The sequence below is a fragment of the Excalfactoria chinensis genome, chromosome 7 (genome assembly GCF_039878825.1).
Source record: "Excalfactoria chinensis isolate bCotChi1 chromosome 7, bCotChi1.hap2, whole genome shotgun sequence".
Classification (NCBI taxonomy): Eukaryota; Metazoa; Chordata; class Aves; order Galliformes; family Phasianidae; genus Excalfactoria; species Excalfactoria chinensis.
Window position 1 is genome coordinate 27,582,084 of NC_092831.1, and position 14,922 is coordinate 27,597,005.

The following is a 14,922-nucleotide window of genomic DNA, read 5'->3' on the forward strand; positions in this document are numbered from 1 at the left end:
TGGTACCCTAGCTCCCTTGCATTAACATACGGTGGGACTGGATGATCTTTTAGGTCTTTGCCAGCCTTGGTGATTCTACGATTCTATACACTTACCCACAGACCTCAAAAGGTGCTGCTACTCGCCTAACGTGACAGGAAACAAGTTTAAGAACACTAGGAGAAGTTGAGCATGTTTCCAAGAACAAGGGATTCCTGATGGCTATATTTAGCATAGTCACTTAACTGCTTTTCAAGTTTCAAGCCCTTACCAGTACAACAACTTCAGAAATACAGCACTCTCAGACTGCAGCTCACCAGTCTATCATCCCTTGTTTCAGTTCACGAGGATCTTCTTTGTTAACTTCTTCCCTTTCCATAAAACTAATGGTAATCTGCCAAGTAGACTGGCTTTAACTGTCAATTACACTAGCATAAATAAAGGCTGAATATTAGCTAATATTTAGCAAACAATTCTATTAAAGGACCAAGCAAAAGAAGTGATTCAGATTTCTGCTGGCACTGCCACAAATTTTACTTCAGCAACAAAGATGCTACGCAAATGAACTAAGTATGCTTGGCAAAGGAAAACAAGGGGGAGAAAAATGCTCAACTTCTGCCATCTCAGTTCACACAGTTTGGTAGCCATAACTCAAGGGACATAGGTCAAATGCTTTCAATCTTCTGTTACCTTGGCCATTGCATATATTCGAGTGCTGGATGGTTCAGACAGTTCCTTCTGGAGATCTGTGTTGTCTGGCCAGGCTTTGCTCATGGGCAGATGTGAAGTGAAGCCATCTATAGAGGGGTGGCACATTCTCAAGGCCTTTTGGAAGCTCTCTTCAAAAGTGCGGCCAATAGCCATGACCTGTAACAGAGAGTACTTCCACATTAGTTACAGGGAGCTGCTACCCATCTGTCCTTCAAATAACAGATGGGTGCAAGTTCAAACCGTAACGATGAACATACAGAAAGATGACAGCCCTCAAACCCACTCCTTAAGATAGCCATACTGGCTTTAAAACCAGTGGGAGTCACACTCGTAGGCCCAACTGCGAGTAATTACCAACAGGGAGTTTCAGACAAGCGGCTGTTCTGCTTTTGTCTACCTACCCGTTAAGTACAGCAAGTCGCTGTTCTCCTTGAAAACAGCTTGGAAGCATTGTAGAAAGCATTATGCAGCAGCATGGGTGTGGTGATACAGAAGGATATTTCTTTTTAACAACCTGTTAGAGAGAGAAACTCGCAGTGGGAATTTTAAGGTGCAGAAGAAATCTGCTCCTCTTCCTGTAAATTACATTTAAAAGTGACACTCTCCTGAGAGGGCTCTCTTAAAGAATTATTCCTGCTTGGCAAGCAGTGCCGGGGTTTCCCTCTTTAAGTCTTGACATCAGTTCCAATAGAAAAAAAAAAGACTTTCTCTGCAAAAGTCCATGAGGTACAACAGAGCCCTTACTCAAATTTCTAGATGCTCAGTACGGCAAAATCCTAGCTGTGTAAAAATCTCCACAGGCAAAGCACTGGAAAATGTCAAATTAAAAAATAACATTTTTTCTCCTTCCTTACAGCTCCAGGCTGTTGGCCCAGCACAACAGAGCTCTGGAAAAAAAAAACAACAAACAAACAAAACAAAACAAAAAAAAAAAAAAAAAAAAAAAAAAAAAAAAAAAAAAAAACCACAGGCCAGGCCAGATTGTTCAATTAATAAAAATGCAATAGGTGCTGCCATCTGCTTCTAGGTTCACGCGTAAGGGGATGGCTGTGCCATACTAACAGACACAAAGCTGCCAGAAGCCCTTTGCTTCAAAGACATGCTTCTCCTCTTGGAGAAAGCTGAGTCTCTTCAGCTTCTCCACCATCATTTCAGTCCACCCTCAGCAGTAGTAGACAAGCACATTTGGGGCTCTGACTCTTTTTATCCCTCTTCCTCCCTCACTTTACCCAGCATTAAAAGATGAGAAGGACAGGGCATTTGTGTGGTTCTGCTTTTGTGGCATACAGCAAAAGGAAGGACTCAGTACTTCCTCCTGCAAATACATATGGTCAGCAAGTGATTGCCATGCAGCTGAAGGTGCACAATGCAACCGTATTTGGAACTCCAATTCCAAAGAATGGTCCAAAAACTCATAAGCACAGAGGGTTAATATCAGTAAGTATCAACTCACTGAAGAAAAGAAAAACACACACACAAAAAAGCACCTCATTGACACTGAAAGCCAAAACTGCAAATGGAAAATGAAGGTCTAATTAATCCCTTCAATTGTGATGAAAGCTCATTGTCTGAGCAAGGTAGAATTGATGTTAGGAAAGGCTCATGTCAAAATAATTAAATCAAATATCTACTTGAAAAGCATTAGGAGAAAAAGGCGGCTGAAAAAAATATATAAAATAATTATTTTGCTTTGATACCTGATATGTAATTAGTTAATTAGGAGAATAATTTATACAGTTTCCACTTCTTCAAATTCAGTCTGAAAAAGCTGCTATTGTCACAGACACCTTAAAAATCAGCATTTAGAAGTCCTGCTGTCACATTCCAGATATGAGAGACTTAATCACTAAGATAAACAAAACTTCAGAACAGCTTTATGCATTGTGCTAGGATTTCAAGAGCAGAAGTAGGTAAGATTTGGCATATGGTTTTAACAGGGAGGACAAAAGGACAAACAACTAAAGGAGCAACTGAAAGCTGTTGTTCATCTGTATCACTGAAAATCGCAACCACAATTCTTGATGTAATACTCCTAATTAATGACCTTGACCAAATTCCCAACAAAAGATAACTCCAGAAGTCTTATCATGAGTGTTAAGGGTGCATTTGATCTCAGCTGATTCAAAGTGGTCTCTTCCATTAAAAGTCAAACTGTTTATGAATCTTTACTTTGACAGCCAAGATCACAAAGCTCAAACTCATTTCAGTTTAATACAGTATCAGTTAGGAAGAACTTGAGGTGAATTAACATCTTCAGAAGCCACTGGGTTCAGTAAGAAGGATACTCTGAGAATTTCCGATCAGTGGCTTTCCCAAATGGTAGAATGGAAGGAATGGACAGGCTCTTATACTCACCTCTCCCACGCTCTTCATGGAGCTTCCAATCCGGTTGGAGGTGCCCTGAAAACGGTCCAGATCCCAGCGGGGTATCTTGGTAACAACATAATCAAGGCTGGGCTCAAAGTAGGCTGAGGTTTTTCCTGTCACTACATTCTTGATCTCAGGTAAGGGAATCCCCAAGGCAATTTTAGCAGCAATGAATGCTAGTGGATACCTGCCACAGAAGAAACAGAGAATGGTAGAGTAGGAATGACTCTGCTTTTGCAATTGCTAGTATTGCAAATGACAATAAAACCTCATAGGTCTCTGTTTTAATAAAACTATTTGCTATACCAAATTGCAACAGTTCACTACTCTTGGCATACTGGTGGTCTAAAAAGATAGTCTCAAGCTTACCGATACAATTTCACCCTTCTTGCCTTTACTCTCTGGATATTAACCAGCTGTTGAAAAGAAAGCAAGAGCCCAGAGTTTAAGCTGTGGAACCAAGGTTCAGGACATCTGGATTGGGTTCTTGGCCTTTGTCACCAAAACCCTTTTAACACGGCATCTCCTTGTCTCATCACATGTGAAATTAGAAATATGGGTCTATTTTCATTATTATACTTTCAAATATTGAGCATATGAGGGCCTGAACTCTGCTTTGCACATGGTAGGTGACAGAACTCCTGCTTGTTTGCAGTTGCAGACAGTCTACCATATAAACACTAAGACTAATTACCTTATAGTCTTAAGGACAGACATCATAAAGACAATATCACATGCCTTAGGTGAAAGACATATTTGATACACAGTGCTATAACCACATATCATCCAGTGTATTATCAACTTTATAACTGCACGAGACATGCCTGTAACCCTGCAGAGGCCGCGACCCTGGTTTGTTCCCTGCAAGGGCTGGGAGCCAGGACTACCATCAGTATTCATGGACCACTGAACACACAAGCATAGCCTTGTCAATTAGGAAGGCTAATCGCCTCAGCTCTCTGGCTAACACCAAGATTTTACAGCCTGCACTTCTGCCAAGGATTTGGTAGCAGCATAGATGAATACCAGAGTTCATGTTTTTTCATTTAGAAAATGAAGGATATAAACCTCAAGGGATTCTTTGCATGTTACTGTCTTTTATTCTCCTTTTCCTCAAGGAACAAAGTGGCTTCCCCACACTATTGCAGAAAGTTATGTTTTTCCCCCATACCACAAAGATTTTACTTTTCATTTGAAGACAAGAATCACAAGAAGAAAATTCAACACTGGGGGCTTCAACAGTCTACACTGAAACAGAGTTAGGTCAAGGATGGCAAAAGGAATGGAGATGACAGTTCTGTGAAGCTGGCTCAGCTGGAGGAAAAGAAACAAAGTGAGTCTGTTGCTCTCATTTTGCTAGAGATATCATCCTTCACAGTGTTTAGTTGGATGGAAAAACCTCATCAGCAGACAAGTAACTTTATTCCTGTATCAGACAAAAAATCTCATCTTGAAAATTCACCAAGAATCCCCACATCTTCCACTTACGCCACATACTTTTTCATGACTGGTACTGACAGCTGAACTACTCTAACATAAGATACACACTGCATAAGCAGCCAGATCACTGCTGTATAAGGTATTGTATGTATCAGCCAGTCCTCAGGCTAACTTCCTATGATACTGTCAGCGTAAACTGATATTGACAGGGGAGAGCAAGTTTCTACAAAGGCAGATAGGGATAGGGCAAGGGAGAATAGTTTCAAACCAAAACAGGGTAAATTAAGATTAGATGTTACGAGGAAATTTTTTACACAGAGGCCAGTGATGCCCTGGCACTGCTGCCCAGAGAAGCTGTGGATGCCTCATATCCCTGGAGATGCCCAAGGCCAGGTTGGATGGGGCCCTGGGCAGCCTGAGCTGCTGGGGGCAACCAACCCAGAGCAGGGGGTTAGAACTGAACAAACTTTAAAGGTCCCTTCCAACCCAAGCCCTTACATGATTCTATTAAATCTCAAGGTCTTTGGCTCATTCACAGTAATGAATATGTGAGGTCACTGTTCATGAGTGCCATCTGAAAAGAAAAATAAAATCTTTAGCTGAATCCAGGCATCACATAGAGTTGCAGACCAAATCCAAACATTCTTCTCGGAACCTTCTTCACTGCAAACAGCTCCCTCCCTCAAGATCTTTTTCCTACAACACTGATAGCAAAGCCAGTTTCGTGATGACTTTCTTGAGCCACTTCCAATCAGACACAGTCCATTTGCAACAGCTCTTAGGAAATCCTCCAGTGCTTCATTACACCCAAAGCTCTCAACACAAAGTTGCCAGTAACCCAAGTAGCTCCAGCCTTTCCAGCACATCATTCAAAAGCCAAACCCTTGCTGTTTTGTGAGAAAAGCAGATGTGAGGTGATTTTCCCTCAATGTAATGGAAGATTACTGTGCTTGAGCACTCCTTCAACTTCCTATCCCAATACACTGTAAAGCTACCTAGATCAGAGTCTCACTTTATTACCCTTTTAAATATATCACACCTATGGTGAGATCATAAAAACAGTTATATTTAGCTTCAAGTCTGTTGTTGAAAAAGAAAACAATCCAGATAACCACTGTCCATCATCATGACTAATCTCCACTCTGCTACAGCACTTCAACAACCACTGAAGTTGTTGAAAACTGTAAATTAATCCATAATTTGCACCTCTCAACAGCATCTGCAAAGCACAATTAGGAAGCCTATTTTTAAACAGGCTGCTCTGGCCATTCTTACCTTGATTAGTTTATGATTAGCCAACAAAACAAAGGCAAACTAATACCATTCGCATCAATTTGACAGATTTGGGTCCCAGAGGTGATGTGCAGCTAACATATGGATACAGCGGATATGCTTTGTAAGGACAGCTATTAGGCTCCCCTCCCACACAGCTCCTGGGAGTTTTTCCCTTCAGCATCAGCAGGCTGGAACAGACTCAGAAGGCTCACTAACCCCTTCTTCCATCTCCCAGCAGGACAGACTCTCCCAGGGTCACTCCTAGCAGATGCTGACAGAAGCTGTTCTTAGAAACTTGCCAGGCAATTCATCTTGCCCTGACTGCTCCAGAGTTCTCCCAAACAGCCAACTTCAATCTACCTTGCTGCAAATTAGGCTTATGCATCCTTGTCTTAACTGCATGGAAAGCAGATGCTGAAACTCTCCATACTCACAGCTGTCATTTACACATTTAAATAACACACTAACCCAACTGCCTTTCCATAATTACGTTGTTCTCCACTTTTTGTTTGTTCATATTGTTTTAGTGCTCATTCTTTAAATAAACTTACCCTGTTGCCTTGGATGCCAATGCTGAACTTCTTGAAAGTCTGGCATTAACTTCAATGATGTAGTATTCCAGGGAAGTTGGATGCAGAGCAAACTGGATATTACATTCTCCCACAATGTCCAAATATCGGACAACCTTGATGGCACGATCCCTCAGCATCTGAAATTCCTTATTAGTGAGTGTCTGGCTCGGAGCCACTACAACGGAATCCCCTGTTTGTCACAAGGCAACAGAGCAGGAAAATGAGAAACAGTTCAGCAGCAGTGAATTCTAGCCACATACATTGCTTTGTTTGCTAAACCACTGCTGCTAGTGAAGTTATCACTAACTTTAAAACCGAATGAAATGAAAAGCAAAGACAGTCAGAGGCCTAGAACTGGATTTTGGGGAAACTAAAAGCCGTTTTATGAAAAACAGTATGATACTTGGGGGCTCAGCCTAACAATACTTGTTTTACACACTATCTGGCTTCACTGAAAACCTGAAGAGCATTTCTAGAGCCCACTTCATCAATCACAGAACTGTGTAAACTACTGCATAGAACAGTTAACAAAAGTTACTTCCTGTGATCCTACCTGTGTGGACTCCCATCGCATCTATGTTTTCCATATTGCAGACTGCAATACAGTTATCAGCAGCATCTCTCACAACTTCGTATTCTATCTCCTTCCAGCCCACAACTGACTTTTCCACAAGAATTTGTTTAGTCATTGCAAATGCCTACAAATACATCAGAGACAAGGCACAGTAAAAAAAAAAACAAACAACAACAACAAAAGAAAAACACCCCTAAATTTAAGGTTCCTGTTCCTCTCCAGACATCCCAGATCACTATGAACACTGGAAAATAAGGGTAAGTGAAGCTCATTGCACAGATGACAAGCAATTTGTATTCTCTTTAAAATAAATAAATACATTTCTTACCTTTATTTGAAAGGCACAACAGGTTAAAGGAGCAGGGCATTTAAGATTACAATGGCATATAAGTAACCACTGGGAATATAAAAATACCTAAGGATTCAATCACACAACAAAGACATGGTCTCACGCACAAGAGTAGCTCCATGGAATTCAGTTGGACAACTCCACAGAAAGCTGAGCAACTAAATGATAAGAAATACGGGTGCCAGCAAGCACTACTTAATTAATAGCACTAATAATGTCACTTATCATTGACATACTAACCAGAAGCATGATTCACGATTTACTCTTAAACTAATCCAGCAAGCACTCCTCAACACAAGAGACAAAACTGAAAAAAATGAGCATAATCTAAGTGAACAAATGGACGCAATATTAGAAGATAGAAAACATTAATCACATCTTGCTTAAAATGGGCATATTATCAGTCCATCCTTTCGCAGAGCTCTTACTTTTTACTCAGCACATGAATCAGCTTACAGACTTGTCCTCTCTGCAGCTAGCTTAAGCTTTTACTCCAATAAGGCCCTTAGCTCAGTTGTCAAACTCACATAATAGAAGAAACAACTTGTACAGTAGCATTTCACCCAGACTAAGTGGGTGCTGAACTTGCAGTAACGCAGTGGGAAAACCTAACTATGAGTGTAAAATAATCCATGCTTCTCCTTTGTTACTGTCCGAATCCAACACTTCACTCCACACAGGATCACCCAAATCCAAACCTTACACCTGGTGCTGGAGATGGGGCTGCACTAGGCAGAGCAATGGGACAACCCCTCCCTCAGCTACTGGTAGCCCTGGGCCTGCTACACCCCAGGTTCCAGTCGGCCCTTCAGGCTTCAGGACATGTTGCTGGCTCAGGTTCAACTTGCAAGCAGCGAGAAATCCCAGGTCCTTTTTCCAGGTCTGTGCTCTGGCCTCTCATCCCCCAGTCTGTACTTAAAGCCAGGGCTGCCCCATCCCAGGTGCAGAACCAGCACCTGCTTTTCTTCAGGCACATGGAGAGAACTCGCACATTTGTCAAGATCCAGGCACGAGGCCTCTCTGTCCTCAGGGAAGTCAACACTACTCCCAGTGTAGCATCATCCACAAATTTACTTAACATCCAGATCATTATTGGAGTCATCAATGAAAACATTCAAGAGAACTGATTTGAAAACAGAACCCTGCAAAATCCCACTGAGTGGCAGCTAGGGCAACTCTCAGGCCACAGCCTCCCCTTGCCCGGCACAGCCATGTTTTGCTTATCATGGGACATTCTTATGGTCACAGAGCCATGCCATAATGATGTCACGAGGCAACTCCCTGACAACACCACTGTGTGTACGGGGTCCCTGTCAACAGACCCTCAGTCTGTGAGTGACCTGCATCTTGTAGCCTCCTGACCCAAGAAGCGATTTATCCAGTGCTCTCTTTCTCTCCATCCCTCCCACCTTTCTGGAGGAGGATGGATCCTCCTCCAAAGAAGCTTAAGATCCAGGGGAGCAGCAGCGAGCCTGAACCAATGGAAACTGATCCACCTGAAGACGATATTTAGCCCATGGTTTAGGGAGGTGGATCTGCCTCCGGAGGAAGAGCTGATGGAGGTGGATCCATCTCCATCAGGGCCGAGCCAATGCTATCACATCATGCTTGCCCAGATATGTCGTCACATGCATTGGCAGCGCACCAGGGGCTTTCTATTTCCATCTCATCATTGAAATGACACCATCCTCCAGAGAGCCCCTGTGACAGCTGCTACACACCCCCTTCTTTCCTGATTTCCCACCTTTTCCCAGCACCTCTCCCCTCTTCTTCCCCGAACTCTGGGGAAAAGGAAAGGACTTGGACTGGTGTTCACTGGGCTGCGCTCAGGCAACAGAAGGAGTCCGGCAGATTGTCCTGAGCTCCCTTGCAGCCTCCAGGTGAGCCCTAAACAGGGTGAGGCTGGTATTGGTGTCCATTAAGCTGCTGAGCTGTGAAAACAGTAGTCCAGTGGATAACCCTCAGTGTTGTGCCACCTCCAGGTGAGTCCTGAAGAAAGCAGGACTGGGACCGGTGTCCATTCAGCTGCTGTGGCTGGGATAAAAGGAGGAGTCCAGGCCTTGAACTCCTTGCATCCTCCAGACAAGCCCTGAGGAAGAGGACAGGACTGAGACTGGTGTTCACTGAACTGCTGTGCTGGGGCAAGAGAAGTCCAGCTGATGTCCTTGAGCTCCCTGCTGCCTCCAGGTGAGTCGTAAGGAAGAGGGTAGGACTGAGGCTGGTGTCCACTGAGATGCTGTGCTGGTACAACAGAAGGTGTCCAGCAGACAGCCCCAATCTCCTTGCTTCCTATAGGTGAGCCCTAAAGAAGAGGGCAGGACTGGGACTGGTGTCCACTGAACTGCTATGTGGACAGCCCCGAGCTCCCTGCAGCCTCCAGGCAGTGTCACGAGAAGCTACAGGGGCAAGCTGTGCCTTTGGAGAAGCAGAAGACTTTGGTTTGGATCATAGAATCATAGAATCATAGAATTACTCAGGTTGGAAAAGACCTTGAAGATCATCAAGTCCAACCGCAGCCTAACCAGTAGCCTATCTCTTAAAAACAACCACAAAACAATACCACAACAACAAACTTCTGCTAAATCATATCCCTGAGTACCACATCCAAGCGGCTCTTAAACACATCCAGGGATGGCGATTCAACCACCTCCTTGAGGAGCCCATTCCAGTACCTAACCACCCTTTCTGTAAAGAAGTTCTTTCTAATATCCAACCTAAACTTGCCCTGGCGCAACTTGAGGCCATTTCCCCTCGTCCTGTCACAAGTCAGTAGTGAGAAGAGACCTGCCCCACTCTCACTGTAAGAACCTTTCAGGTACTGGAAGACGGCAATAAGGTCTCCCCTCAGCCTCCTCTTCCTCATACTAAACAGCCCCAGCTTCCTTAGTCTCTCCTCATAGGGCTGATTCTCCAAGCCCTTAACGAGCCTCGTTGCCCTTCTCTGGACCTGCTCCAGTACCTCCATGTCCTTCTTGTGCTGAGGTGCCCAAAACTGGACACAGTACTCGAGGTGAGGCCTCACCAATGCTGAGTACAGGGGCAGGATGACTTCCTTAGTCCTGCTCACCACACCATTAGGATGGGAAGAAGGGCTCAAGTTCAGCGTGAAGGTCCATTCCAGTTGCTCCATTTGGACTCTTTTCCAAGTCAGGACAATAAATTGAAAAGGACAATACAGTTTAAAAGGACCATAATGATAACAATAACAAAGTAAAGCCAGTAAGTGCCTCTCCATCTTTAGTACTTCAGGGTCTGTCCTGGGACACTTGTGTCCCCTCCCAGACTCCCCAGTGGGAACAGCTTGACTCTACATTGTGAGGCCCAGCCCAGGCCTGCACCCACTGCTTCCAGCCCTGTCAGCCCTGAGACAGGTGGTGCCTGACAGCTCTGTGCTCAGCACTGCTGCAGGGCTCCAGAACTTGTTTGCATGACAGCAGGATGGGATGCATGAAAAAAAGGCATTTTCACACACAGCTCCTACAGCATTTTTCTTGCTTTTTCCCAACAATTTCACCTCTCACAGCAAATCTAATGAAAACAATGCTGGATTTCCTACAGCAAAAGTTCATCCCTCACAGCCAGCAACAGCCAAATGATGAAGAGTATCACCCCCTTCAGAAAAGAAGAGTAATGGCAAAAGAAAGAGCACCTTCAGACACAAACACAGCAGAAGCCCAAGACTTCAAAGCTTTCTGACTCCGATACCACCGCCATCACTGAGCTTTGCAAAGGCTTCACGCTCCTTGACACCTTTCACATGCCATTCACTCCTAAAAGTGGTGAAAATACCCCACTACGATTCCAGTCAGACCAAAATTGCACAAATGCTCAAATTAAGGCCAATTTCTCATTAACAGGTCTGTCAATCAACCCTTTTCATTCTCCAAGTCAGCAGCATGAATTATGAAAAGAAGGTATGTGAAGCAGTCAGGAAAACATCTTACAGGTAAGATGAAAAGTAGAGTATGTATGAGTATAATTCCAGCGTCTGTAACTATTAGGATAGAAACCATGTAAAAAAAGTATCATAATCTGTCCAGACTGTATTCCCAGAGCTTGCAGTCACAGACATACCTTCGTACCAAGGTCCAGCAAACTTTCCTTGTCAGTGCATACACCTGACCCCAAACCACCAAGGGCATAAGCAGAACGTATCATGACCGGATAGCTGATCTTCTCAGCTGCCGCCAAAGCATCTTCAATCTTAAACGAGAGAAGACTATGTTACAGAGAGAACAAATTCAGAGAAATAAAGTCAACCACATCATATTACTCTGTTAACTGGAAATACCATCACCAAGACATTAAACTGTCCCTTGACAAATTGAAAAGAATGGAAATGGATTTTTAATATTACCATGTTCTGCCAAATAAAAAACCAAACCCAAAAAACCAGGCAAGTGGAACATGGGCTCAAGATGGCAACTTCTGTCTTTAGCAGTGTGGGCTTTGCTGCTGTCTCCCATATCCTTACCTGGTCTGCCTTTGCACATTAAAGCATCAAATAACCCTTTCAACAGACATCCTGGTTTGAGACTTCCCTCCAAACTCAAACATGCCTTCCATTGAACCAATTACTGCTTCTCATTCTCATCCTCAGGGTTCAGCATTGCTGAGTTTGATGACCAGAAACCATAAGCCTAAAAGGCTTGTGTAAATTTAAATTAAAAAAAAAAACAAACAAAAACAAACAACAAAACCAACCAGCTACTGAAACGTTACAAAGTTTTGTAAACTTAATCTGCAGCACACAAGTCCCCACAACCCCCCAACTTGCTTTCCAATGGATAAATTAGCTTATGCTTTCCAAGTGCTTAATTGCATTTTCATCTACTTTAAATCATTGTCAACCAGCACTAATCCTTGTGGAGTGCTGATGAAACAGCACAAGCTAAGCTTGTAGTTAGATTTCACTAAACAAAACTAGATTTAAAAAATAAATAAATAATCCTCACGACAATAATAGTAATCACATCTTCAAAAGTGCGTGATTTACCGATTCCACTGCAAAGCTAGGAGCAATCTTTTCATTTAGCTCCATGAGTTTATCAGAAAAAAGCTTTCTATCCTCTGTAGCCATGATGGATTCAACTGATGTACCTAGGACCTTCACACCATACTGCTGCAGGACTCCTTGCTTGAAGAGCTCCACTCCTGCAGAGCAAACATAGTTTTGAGGCATTACAGTTAACAAAGAAGAAAGTGCCCAGAAGCTGACTACCTGACCACTTGCCTGCTCTCATCAACAAATAAAGTCATTATTCTGATACAAGCACTTCCAGCCTAAAATCTAACAAACACAGAATTACTGACTAAGGCACTGCTTGATGGTCATCCAAGAAACAAGCAGTGCAGTTGGATAATGTTGCAAGAAGGTAAATGAGGCTAACTTTTCCAATTGATTTCCACCTCCATAGTCTGACTACCCTCAGTTGATCTGTACTAAGCAAGAAATGAGCTCCATCGCAGGATACATGCATTACTTTTAAGTATCAAAAGCAGTGATTAGATGCTATGCTCACAGTTCACCAGTTACTTTTTCTCCCCAAGGTCAGCCATCTCTGTCTGCACTTCTGGGCAACATATCACAGATCTTGTACGTCTGCCTAAGTGGTGATAGCAACGAATTCACCTGCAAGAGCTGCCAAGGTGCCTGTACTGAACTCACCACAGTTGAGAGCTGTTTGGCCACCCATGCCCAGAATTAATCCATCAGGACGCTCTGCCTTGATGACCTCTGTGACAAACTGTGGAGTGATGGGAAGGAAATACACTGCGTCAGCCTGCTTTAAGCCAGTCTCATTGGTCTGCACTGAAGCAATGTTGGGATTCATGAGGACAGTTTCTACATTTTCTTCCTGAAAAATGAAAATCTGCATTTAAACTAGGCATACATGGTAAAAACAAACAATATTACCAGCAGCAAGGTGAGAAAAGGTTCAACAAGAAGTGCCACCAGCAGCAGAATGTAGGTTCCCTAAGATATGAAAGACAAAGTCTCTGCCTCTATATGCAAGGCAAAGGTTAGCCAGAACTTTATTCTGCTGTATAAAGTATGTCGTGGATGAGAAACTGAGATAGAGACAGTAAAGTTTGTAATCTGCTTCCTTCTGTAGTGATGATGGTTTTCCCACTCTTTTGACTACAGACAATTTCACTACAGCTTGCTCAACAACAGAAAAGCCTGAAAAGAGCTGGGCAGATCAACTCTTCTCACTCTCAACATATTAGCGCGTAAAGAGATAACTAACCAAGTTTTGCTAAGGAAATCAGATTGTGGCCATTCTTAAAAAGATAATAATAAAAACCACACCTCAATCACAGATAGGCCAAGGGTGACATATTCCTGTTTTATTTAAAAGTCGTACTGGAAAGAGCAAGGATTCTGGACTCATTTTTATGAGAATTCATCCTAATATCCATCAATTTCTGGTAAGGCACTAAGTTGCTACGTGTACATAAACCCTCTGGAAATAATGCCAACTATCAATGCAAAATACATTTTAAGAGAAAAGTTTGCCACATGTGAGTAGCAGAGGCTAAGAAAGAAAAACAGAAACTTTCAGAACAAACTGAAACGAAAGCAGAAATACACAAAGATAAACTTTCCTTAAAAACGTGTGGAGCAGGGGAAGAATAGAAGAACCAAATTCCTCACAGAAACTATTTCAGTTTTAGACTAATGACTACTTTCTGTGTAGTTTTCATGCCACTGCAGGGTAGTTCAGTGACCAAGTCACTATTTCCCTGAAATGCGCTCAGAAATTCACAGCTCCACTTCTACTGTAATGAAATGGGGAGAGTGAAGGTACATGACTCTCCAGCAAGATGGCCTACCCGTATATCATCATTTCTTTCCAACTTACCTGGGGCAAGGTGTCTTAAGGACCAGCTGGCAGAGATGAAGAAAATAAACAACGAGCAGAATTAACGCCCCCAGGCCCTGTTATTCGAGATGCTAGATTTTAATCCAGTCCCTGTTTGTCTTTGCAACTTTTTCCTCTAACTTCACCTGTTCGTTTTTTTATTTGTTTTATTAAGTACACTGCATTCTGCAAAATAGGTACCCATTCTAACTGGAGAATTTCTTCATAACCTAACTAAAATAGTGAAATAACAATACTTCAGAGCACTCCATTCCTCCTTCTATGTAAGATCCACCTGTACTCAGAACAGCTGGGAGAATCCCCAATGCAAGTTATCAAGAAAGTTTGTGGATGACCATAGCCTGGTCTCTGTTATTCACAGATGCTTCCAGGCTTCACTCTTTGGGGTATCTTCCTGCCTTCGATAAGCATTCTTGCAAATGCAAATTCACTGACTGGGGCAGTCCCAGATCCACAATGTCTTAGTCCTAGATAAGGGCGTACACATAACTGCAAAGGACTGAATGTAAACAGCAGCACCTTCTTATAAGGAGTTGGCATCCAGCAGACTCAGAAGAACAGAACTACATAGCAGAGCAAATCAGAGCTTCCAGCAGTGAGAATCCATATCGATTATTTAGAAGAAAATAAAAACCAGATATCTAGGAGAAAGACATCTATTTTCTGTCTGCTGTTAATTGTCCCTTTCCTCTCCCATCCATGCTCTGGTAGCCACTGCCTTCTCTCCTGCACGCAGCTGTATATCACATCACCAGAGGCAAGGTCAGT

At 42.9% G+C, this 14,922-nt stretch overlaps 1 protein-coding gene across 1 annotated transcript in view; it reads right to left on the reverse strand.

Moving 5' to 3' along the window:
• CPS1 (carbamoyl-phosphate synthase 1) overlaps nt 1–14,922 on the reverse strand; it is a 97,802-nt gene that overhangs the window by 44,338 nt on the left and 38,542 nt on the right. The window contains exons 15-21 of the mRNA XM_072341850.1: nt 12,936–13,125; nt 12,264–12,421; nt 11,342–11,470; nt 6,898–7,042; nt 6,324–6,534; nt 3,046–3,244; nt 670–846 (exon numbers count right to left, since the gene is read on the reverse strand). Of these exons, the coding sequence (XP_072197951.1) occupies nt 670–846; nt 3,046–3,244; nt 6,324–6,534; nt 6,898–7,042; nt 11,342–11,470; nt 12,264–12,421; nt 12,936–13,125 (1,209 nt within the window). The remainder of the gene's footprint in view (nt 1–669; nt 847–3,045; nt 3,245–6,323; nt 6,535–6,897; nt 7,043–11,341; nt 11,471–12,263; nt 12,422–12,935; nt 13,126–14,922) is intronic.